Raw genomic sequence first — 11,047 nt, forward strand, 5'->3', positions numbered from 1 at the left:
CTATAAAAAGCAGGTGCTGTTGCGGAGAGCTTGTATGTTGACCAGCGGTACACGTCCACCGATGCAGAGGGACTAGGCTCTCCAAAAATCACGAAGGACGAACAAGTTCGATACATTATGCATCCATAATCCATCGGTTTCAGCAAAAAGTGACTGTGACTATTCCGCATCGCAGAGTTTGAGTATCATATCGCAAATTGCGTATTATTTGCAAAGATGATTGCCAGAGGATGCTTCATTTTTACAATTTTGGCTACTTGCGGTAAGATATTTTTTGTTCACTGTGAATATGATTGCTGAGACAGTGGGCTGAATGTAGTTTTATTAAAAGTTCTATGACAAGTGCTCACTGGAAGGTTGTACATGTGTGTGTATGTGTGTGTGTGTGTGTGTGCGCACGCGTGTGTGTCTTTGTGAGTCCGTTAGTTACCTAGAGCTGCGACGGTGTTTTTTTTTGTTCAGCACCAAGGACAGCAAATTTGGTGTTTGGGTGCGTTATGTTGCTTGCCTGCATGTGTTCCGTCAGTGCCGTTAGTTGTGATGATCCTCGTTCAGTAATTGACTTTGTGAACAATGAGGACTTAAATATTCGCCATTGGAAAATGTAACTAAACGCTTTAAATGAAAGGTACTGGCAATTTACAGAAATAAAAAACTAAATTGAAAGGACCAAACTACAGCAAAAATGCAATATACCGTACTCATTGATCAACGCGAGACTTTAAATGATCTACGTTTTCTTATTTCCTACGCAGTTCTGTCATGGCCAGTGCCTGAAAGTCGCTTGGAGAATGAAGACGTGAAGGTAAATTATTTCACATAAAAGTACTGTGTTCTTGATTTTGAGGAAGAGTAGGCGTTGTGCAGGTGGGTGGGGATCCAACCTTCAGGCTAAAGACTTGCATGAACCCAAAGAGTGTTTTTTGATTATTGTATACCGTAGGACTAAGGTGTAGCCTACTGTAACGTATAGCTGAAAATTAATCGCACTTTTTTTCCACATAAGGCTTCTTCAACATAAATGTTTCCTTTGTTGGTCAGTGTAATTTTCCCTAATGTTTGAATTGAACTAAAAGTCAATGACATCACAATAACAACACTACTGTTTGTAGAGTGAGTTCTATGAAATGTACCATGAATAAAGAAATAGAGATTTCTTAAGTACAACAAACTTAGGGCAATAGAATGTAATGTGGATGCAATGGACATAACTTATAACTTACAATATCCCAACTTACACTATATGCATAACGTGCATCTATCACATAACTCCACTACACTATGCAATGTACATAATTTACCTTAACCACGTGAGACATAATATACAGACTTTGTGTAAATTATGCATATTTATAATATTTACCTTAATAACATAATTTACGCTCATAAAATGACTTAAATAAAAATGTTTACAAGTTAAGTAATAAACCAACAGCTGTGGACTTAATACGATTTTCCTATGCTGGGTCACTTTCTAAACAATAAAATACAAAGCCGATTGGAAAATATCAAAGAAATCGAATCAAATTTGGGATATAGGCCTACAGTATGTATACAATACTCAATAACATTCAGATCATCAATCAGGGACCATGGAAAACCTTTCCTGAAGTTAGCAAGGGCAGAAACAATGTCTGCACCCTATGTCTGCTCTTCCATTGCCCATCTCTCCTCTTCTCCTGAAGTGTAAGCTGAAGTAAAACTATATCCCGAGCACTTTGGTATTAAATGTCTTATGCTGCCTGTCAGGAGAAAACTCAATGTGACTTTGTCAAAAAATCAATGTTGCCACTCTTGAATGGTAGACTGCGATGGAGATCAATGACCTCACCATTGGTAGGCTAGATATGTTTCCCATCGTGAAAAACAACAAGTGGCTTGTGCAGGCATGTGTACATGCAAGTCACACACAGAGAGAGAAAGAGAGAGAGAGGGCAGGGGGGTGACACTTTGAAAGGAAATGGAGGCATTAAAGGAAGGGATGAGAAATTGATTAAAGACAGGGATGCTTTGAAAGAGCCCTTGGAGGTGGTGTGACTTTAATGCATTTTCTAAAACTAGAACAAGTAAAACAAATCCACTGATATCTGATCCACTGAGTCGCTGCACTAATATCTATTAGATTAGATTAGACTTTATTGTCATTGGGCATATTACGAGTACAGAGTTAATAAAATGCAGTAAACATTTAACCAGAAGTGCAAATAGCAATAGCTTTGTGCAAATAGTAATAAGTCAACAATGCAACAGTGCAGGGTTATGAGATCTGGGGATTAATATGGCAACAGATGCTGTACAGGACAAACAGTTATAATTCTGAATGTAGAAGCACCAACCTTCCTACCTTTGCTGACTACTATGTTTGCTCCTGTTCTTTGGCTAAACAGCCTGCAACAATAACAGGCGCAGAAACAGTCTTGTGGCTGTTTGACTGCCTGGATGTGCATGTGGTTTTGTGTCCCCTGCATTAAGAGCAATGTCCATTGGCTACATGCCCTCTGTATTCACTGCTATATTCTCCACCGGGATATTCGGTTTATTGACGGCTATATGCTTGTCCTTTGGGCTGTGTTGTTTTGGTTTCCCCCCAGGTGATGAAATGCATTGTGGAGGCGTTGGCTGATGTGCTATCGAGGCCACAGAATTTACCGGTTCGCCAAGAGTGTGTGGACACACTGAGGAGAGGTAAGCTACTGCATCTAATACTTATAACCCATATAGGATCAATATATCCTGTTTCTATGACATTGGAATAAGAACAGAATGTAAGGCTCAACTGTTATCAGTTTTTTGTGTATTATACAGTTTTAGTACTTAAAGACAGGATATTGCCTTTTGAGGTGATTCACAGACAGGTTATCCAAAGGCAGATAAATGGCCGGCCTGCTTTGGGAAATCATTCAATAACTCATTATCTTGACGCTGTCCTTGTTTTATTTATGTATTTGCATTAGTAAGAGGACGATAATGGATAATCTATAGTTCAATTTACTTAAGTGCTATCTTAAAAGGTGCATGAATGTTCCCCATTTCTGAATATTAACCTGCCTTAAATCGCCACTTATCGTACAGGCAAGTCAATTCACCTTCCTGTCAGAACAATGCTGGTGCCTTCAACTGAATCAGCCAGTCACAAATACTGACCTGTCTTAATGGAACCAATATTTGCTTTCATTTGCTTTCATGAACACATGCGCATCCCATTCTATACCAAAAGCAATTATTGGTTTCAATGCAAGTGTGTGTGTGTGTGTGTGCAACAGGACACCTAGCAGAGCGGTCTAGCCTGGTCACTTGGCCATGGCTATACAATTGCAGGCCCATTGTATTACCTTGACGCTGTCCTTGTTGAGCAAAATCAATCACTGCATTACCCATCCAGCTATTGTTACCAGGATGAAGCCACGGCAGGGAAACCGAACACCTCTCACGGAGAGAATAAGAGGGAGAATTGGAGAGAAATGGAGAGGGTCAATGAGAGAGCAAGAGAAAGGGAAAGGGAGAGATGGTGAAAGGTAGGCTGAACAAAAGAGAAGCACCCAGTGATGAATTGAAATTAATTAAAACGGTTGGAAGGGTGATGAAAAAAAAGAAGACATTCCAAAGTCAGGCAGGAACACAAGTACATAAAGATGAACAAAAGAAGAAAGGAAAGAGACATTTGAAGGCTCTGGCGTTCATCTAAAAATAAAGATGTGGAGACATGTTCTCTTGAGTTCTCTGCAGACGGGTTTCTGGGTCAGCAGAAAGGGAAAAGCCTGGTGCTGCTGTTATTCACTGGAAACCTTTCGTCCAAATGATTAACTGTGCTTTGGAGGCAGTACATTTCAGGGCAATTAACTCTCTGAGGCCAAAGGAAAGTGCTGAGTCTCATAAACAACTAACACTCAGTGACGTACTTGTATGTTCTGCTCTGGGACTTTATTTGGACAATGGCATTCTTGTATATGTGTGTATGTGTGTGTGTGAGAGAGAGAGAGAGTGGTATGTGAAATACATCTGATTTCTGTATTTGTGAATATGCAGGTAAACACTCTAAAACTTCATGTGTGTTTTGGAATGTTTTGTGTGTGTGTGTCGCAGATGAAAGGCTTGTTTCCATCCTACGCCATCACAACTTCCTCAAAGAGCTGCAGAGCATTGCTCTCCAAGGTGAGTCCCAGCCAGGTGCTGCACTGCCGGATGAATGCACCACCCAGCAATGATTTGGGAACCCATCCAGAACCGAATACTATTGTAGTCAAGGATAAATTGTTCAAATCATATTTTCGAAATGACATTACATTTACAGAAACTCTAGGTAATAGATTAGCCGCGAAACATAGGAAATGAACTAGATGCTTGAATAAATCTTGTCCACATGATCAGGTACCAATGGAAACACTGAGCAGCAGAGTGACATCACAGCTGATCATGTGACCAGGACTCCGCAGCACACAGAGGATGTTGCAGGTGAGTCTTATCACTTGCAGTAAAGGCAGTACTGCTTTTTTAATGGAACTTCTTCTCACACGAAGCAAACTATCACAATCCAATTTCCCTGTGTGGTTGACAGCATCATAATCCAGCTATGTTTGGAATATTCTTTTGACCCATCGAAATAGCTAGATAGTTTTTGTCTAGACTTACCAGTGTTTAGGATAGTCTCCATTCTTTTAAACGTTGAGATTCTCTCAAGTATGTCTCTACTATCCTGAGTATTACAAACAAATCCTTTCCCAAGAAATGCTCTGGAAGATTGTGTCAACTGCGCTAGTCGGACGACAGTGCTGTGTCTATGTATCTATACCATTAGGGACAGACATGAAGGTAGTCACTGAGACTCTGACAGACAGAGCTGGGAAATGGAACACAGTTGCTGTGCCTGTTCCTGTTCCTATGGGCAACTGTTTCCCTGCCAACGTCAGTAAGAGTGGGCAGCACTGACAGGGCAGGGTTGTAGAAATAGAATAGAGTTGTCAAATAGAACTATGTATCATAGTTGTGGTCTACATTAATGCTAAGGTGCACACTACCCAACAACCATTAATTATTATAAAGGCATTTGAAAATATACCTTGTGGAAACAAATATGATATCCAAGATTGCTGTGAGGATGAAATCTCTTAACAGGTAGACCGGACAGAGGCACGACAATTAGAAAAAGATTGACTCTGTTTATTAGCATCAACGTCGGATCATGCCACCAATCCACAACAAAGTGGCTAGCAGTGGCTGGACCATACAAATATAGTAACCACCAACACATGTCGTTAAACGGTACACATTCCACGACTTAAGGCACAGGGAAAACAACACACAGGTGATGTGGTCATAGCTCATCGTTTGTACTATTTTCTGCATGTTGCTCTTTCCAAAGGTTAAAGTGCACATTCTCCAATCTATATGTGTATTGTCACAAGCCCGCTGAGCGACCTCTTGACCACAGCAAGAGACAACCTCACACACGTATAGGAAATCGGCATATCAATCGCATACAGACTGATGTAACAGGTTGTTTTAGATGTGTACAGGACATCCGTATAATTTGCCGACGACAGAAAGAAGAGGTCTGGAGTACCTGTGATCTATGGTGTATTGTATCTATGGATCCAGAGACAGGATTCATTTGCTGATTCATGATCGCTTGGAGTTATTTAGATGTTCTGAGATAAATAAAAATAAGGTTAGCTACCGTATGTATTGTGTAGGTCTGGTTTTGTCATGCAAATGTCAATGTCAGAGCATAATACACAGTTCCTGCTTGTCTCCACCGATCGAATGTCTCATTTGCATTTTGATTGGATGTGGCTGTAACTGTAGATGCTTGGCGTAAAGATGTACCATACATCAAGCGAGCTAAAGACATATCTTTCTTAAGCTGTATTCTCCAAGGAACTATAAACTGGCTAGATCATTTCTACCCAATGTAAAACCGTCAAAGGATACCCTGAAGACGTCCACTTTTTTAAAAAGTGTTCTACAGTATGTTTCCTTTCCTGTACTCCTTTTTAGGATCCATTTGATCCAAACAGGTGTTATGTCAGAATTTACATGTTTAAATATATACTGTTACAAAGTTGTGACACCAACTTCTCAGGATGTAGCCAGCCACCCACCTCCTGTCTCGCTTTGGAGATGAATCAAGAAAACACAGACCCAGCATGATCGTAGGAGGTACCAAGCCTCCTCTTCTGGTGTTTTGTAGCATTGTGTGCTTCCATGTTCTCACTGGACTGAATGTTGAGGGTGCAGTTTGTTTAGTGTACCACTTTCCTGGATGTAAAAATAGCATATGTATAATTCCAGTACCTAAAGTCTGACAAGGCGGTTTGAATGTGTTCACGCTTCAGGTTTTCATGAAAAATTGACAGGAATCAAAATATTCAAAGCAATTGTTAGTTCATTGTTTTCTTAATTTCAAGCACAAGTATTGCATCCTGTCACCATTATCCAAACGTCATTTACAGTGAATACAGCACAATGACTTGGCCCCCTTAGCAAATCAATTTCTCTTTGTGAGCGAATAACTCATGGACCGTGAATCTTCTCCTTCCATCACAGATCGATCGATGCTGGAAGCGCTGGGCGGACCAGGGGAGAGGTCTATCCTTGCAGAGAAAAGGCCAACAGCAGGAGGTAGAGAGGAGGAAAGCACCGAGAAGAATGAAGAGTCACAGGAGGGCAACGAGATAAGGAGAGACGAAGAGGAGAGCGACAAGGACGAGAACCCCGACAATCGCATCTCTGACTCTATGAACGAGGAGGAGAACATGGAAAAGGGGGAACTGGTTGAGAAGAAACGAGAGGACGAGGGGGAAGAGGAAGATGACGAGGAAGAGGAACTGGAGTTGAAGCGCCAGACCTCCGAGGAGGATTCAGAGGAAGATCGAAGCCATGGAGATGATGTGAAAGACGACCACAAAGGTAAGAAAACAATTCCTTCTTTGCTTATTAGATAAACAGATAGATTTATAGATTGAAAGATTGATAGATTGATAGATTGATAGATTGATAGATTGATAGATTGATAGATTGATAGATTGATAGATTGATAGATTGATAGATTGATTGATTGATTGACAGATCCATAGGTACTTTATTCATCCCCAAGAGGAAATTGTAAAAGACTGACTGTCAGCAAGAGAAACTTTCAAAGTTCATTAGACAACACACAATGCTATGTCACCATATTCACAGATAGCTTCTATGGTGACTACACTGCAGTACACCTTGAAGAATGTGGTAGTTGTAATGTAGAGTGTAGGAATAAATGACCCTGCCACTCATTATGTCATATCAATTCAGCTCGTAAGGACTGTTCTCTGGAGTACTGGAGCAAGTACAGAGCTGAAGGGAAAGAGAGGGAGAATGAGAGAAAGCTTGAAAGAGTGAGATAGAGACAAAGACAGAGTAAGAAACACACACAGAGAGAGAGAGAGAGAGAGAGAGAGAGAGAGAGAGAGAGAGAGAGAGAGAGAGAGAGAGAGAGAGAGAGAGAGAGAGAGAGAGAGAGAGAGAGAGAGAGAGAGAGAGAGAGAGAGAGAGAGAGAGAGAGAGAGAGAGAGAGAGAGATAGTAGTTGGCAGGCAGGCAGGGCAGTCTTTTACTAAAGGTTTGAAGATACAAAATAAGAATTCTGTTTGTGAGTGTGTCTTTGTGCCATAGAGTACAGTACCATAGCCAAATACAAGAACATATAAAGATGGCATGCAGGCTGCTGCAAAAAAAGGACAGACTTGGGAGGAAAAAAAGCGAAAGGGAACAATGTAAAGATTGAGACTCGAGACCACAATGCCAGATGAGTGATGTGAGAGCTTCCATCAATCTGATGAATTCCAGGGGTGGGGGTGGGTGAACAGGGTGGGGGGTGATCAATGTAATTAAGTAATGGAAGCTGGAGTTGCGCCAACACAACTGGCATTTTGACAGCACATCTATAGATTAACAAAATGAGTGAACGGCCCTTGAATTCAACAGTAGGCATCTTTATATATATATTTTGTAACTTCACTTAAACAGGCAAGCCATATTAATATAAATGGCTTTCTTTTAAGGTGAACTTGATGTATGCCAGGTGGGCTTTGGTGGGATTATTCCATTATTGTTATTACATAGGGCCACTTATGGATAAAAGCTGACTGCGAAACCTTTAAATGCCTTCTGTGCCATTTAACAAGTACAGCTAGGCAGATAACAACTGACTGTCAGCAGGAAAATATTTGTTAATACTCTATTTGAAGGCTAGCTATATATGGATGTAATAACTTATAAGTATTTCATAATACAGCCATAAAGGGTAGCAGCTATAAAGGGTAGCGTACGATCCACAAAGGTGATAATGGATGCTTTTATGCAGTATACAACATTAGGGTGAAAGCAATATTGTATGGGCTTGGTATATTATTTAGTAGAATGACAGATGTGATACCTTTGAACCCAAAAACTTGAATAACACTGTGCTACCCAGTTTTGTAGGGTGAGGGTCAAAAGGACCATAGAATACAGATACATTCAGATACAGGATTTAGAGCGAGGGAGTGGGAGACTTTTTAAACCTTTATTTAACCAGGTCACTCACTGAGAACTCGGTCTGAAAGAGACTGACCGTGAGTGCTTCTTCCATGTCTGCTCAGGTGCCGCATCAAGTGAAAAGCAGTCGGAGACCTCTGCAGAGGAGGAGGAGAAAAGATCTGTTGTGTTCCTCGGTGACGGCACCGAGTCAGAAAAGAAGGGTGAGAGGGAAGCGGAGGAGGAGGAGGGGAAGTTGAAGGAGGAGAGCGCTGACGACTCGAAGCATTGGAGCAGGAGGAGTGAGCTGGCGCCAATGAAGACAAGGCCCAAAGAAGCAGAGGGGCTGGAAGTGAGGTCGCTGGAGGTCAGAGAGCCACAGGAAGTGCCCCACCACTCAAAGGAGGTGGTGGGAGAGGAGGGGGAAGAGACAGCGCAAAGGAGCCCTGAGGTGAAGGAGTTGCAGATGATGGCTCGAAGAATACCAACGGAGAAAGGAGCTGAAGAGGAAGAAGGCAGTGCGATCAGGAAGACAGAGGTAACGTCTGAATATCCCTTACGGGTCTAGAGGCTAAGCCTACATCAAAATAACAGTACTGTGTTTCATTCATTTGAAAGATTGTCTTACTCGGTACATGCAATGTTTCGATGATAATGTTGCAATGCATTTTGTCCACTGGAGTCACAACCTACAGACATTTTGCTTTCCACTTTGTGGTTTGGATCTAACACTCAACAATAGTAATACACAAAAACATAAGGAGAGGAGTAGCCATTTTCTTGTCTCAATATTCAACTCCCCCTGTTGTTACACTGTCACAGTTCCATTAATTAAACTCACCTTTTAAAACCACCTTCATTGAAAATGCTTTATCATGGTTTGCTCCTGGGAGTTTATACTTAGCAGAATCAGCTGGCCTCATGCAGCTCACATTAATTAGGTCCTGTCAGAGAAGGGAAAGTGAACTTAGTTCCTTTGTTTGAACGTCAATGGCAATACGACCACACAGCAACCCCTGCTGTTCTTTTCAATTGATTCCTCCGTCATACTTTGTGCTGACTCTCTGTCACTGTCTCTCTCTCTCCTTCTCTCACGCACACACAGAACGAGAGCATGTGTGCGTGAGAGGGAGAGCAATAGAGAGCAAGAGAGAGGGAACACTCTCAAACATTTAAGCTCAGCCACTGTATAGTTCATGAAACGGCAGAGCACACCCAGTCAAAGGTTAAATTGAATTATGCCCTATCCCTAACCGTTGCCCACAACTGTTTTACATTTGGCACTTTTTTGTCTTTGCTTATACATTTCCAATGCGATATGAAGCGTCCAATGGAGTCTATTAAATGGGCGTAATAGAGCCAGCATAGCAGTATTTTGTTAATAATGGTAGGGGTATGATTATTAAGACAGTAAATTGTTTTGTCTATCTTTCTCCATCTTGCTCTTTTACTCTCTTTTACTCTCTTTTACTCTCTTTCTCTCTCTCTCTCTCTCTTTCTCTCTCTCTCTCTCTCTTTCTCTCTCTCTCTCTCTCTCTCTCTCTCTCTCTCTCTCTCTCTCTCTCTCTCTCTCTCTCTCTCGGACTATCTCTCTACACATATACATTTCTAAATTTAGGATCCTGAGATTGCAAGTCTGGCTGCCTTAGAATCTGAGCTGGAGAACGTCGCCCAGAAACTCCATGAGCTGAGACAAGGCTGAGGCGAAAACGAAACCCAAGCCTTCCTCTCTTCCTCCTCTCTTCCTCCTCTCTTCCACCTCTCTTCCTCCTCTCTTCCTCCTCTCAACCAGTCCTGTTGCGACAAAGCCCGGTGTGAATTTGACATGAGATTCAATCTCCCTCTCCCTCTTCCCTTTTGTCTCGAGAGATAGCCTTCTCCTGCTCCAGATGTCTTGTGAAATACTCGCCTCCCTCACACATACTTGAGCACCGCAGACACATTCCATGTGCACCCACCCACCCACCCACACACCCACTCTAAGGCTCTAATGGACCTCTATTGCTTGGCTGCAGAAGGACCTCATTCACTTATTTTCTCTCCCTTGCTGTCTTTCTGCTGTAGCTTGATTACTGCGTCGGACCTGCTTTCCAACTGATTTTTGTTAGCACTGCGATGACTCATTAGATAAAGGATAGCAGTTGCAATTATTACTGTCACTCGTTGCTAAAACGATAGGGCTTATGTATGTGGAAATGATTTAAAGGATGTTGATTTATTTGATTTATCATGGCTTGATAAAGCAAAAGCCAATGCAATAACAAACATTTTATTAGGTAAATTATGAACTTGACTATAAGCAAAATCTGTATGGACTTTATCTAAGAAAACGAATAAATTGGATTGTCATCTGGAGATGTCTGAACATGTCTGGCTGTTTATTGTCTGATTTGGTGGAGAATATATTTAGTCCACACTTTACATTCAGATTCACTGGACTATGTGTGAAATGAGGATAGACCTAAGGTTACTGACCTACTCTAATAATAGAGTATTAGACATGCGGTGTTAGTTTATTCATAAATCAATGCACTGTTGCCATGGTAAACCATGTTGAA

General features: G+C 41.5%; 1 protein-coding gene across 1 annotated transcript; it reads left to right on the forward strand.

The window, feature by feature from the left end:
- Nucleotides 1-32: 32 nt before the first annotated feature.
- Nucleotides 33-10,854, forward strand: chga (chromogranin A). The gene is made up of 8 exons (XM_047021858.1): nt 33-262; nt 756-805; nt 2,592-2,685; nt 4,084-4,152; nt 4,369-4,452; nt 6,544-6,906; nt 8,615-9,027; nt 10,108-10,854. Exons 1-8 carry the CDS (start codon nt 217-219, stop codon nt 10,189-10,191), a joined length of 1,203 nt encoding a protein of 400 aa, XP_046877814.1. The 5' UTR covers nt 33-216; the 3' UTR covers nt 10,192-10,854.
- The last annotated feature ends 193 nt before the right edge of the window (nt 10,855-11,047 follow it).

The sequence above is a fragment of the Hypomesus transpacificus genome, chromosome 6 (genome assembly GCF_021917145.1).
Source record: "Hypomesus transpacificus isolate Combined female chromosome 6, fHypTra1, whole genome shotgun sequence".
NCBI lineage: Eukaryota > Metazoa > Chordata > Actinopteri > Osmeriformes > Osmeridae > Hypomesus > Hypomesus transpacificus.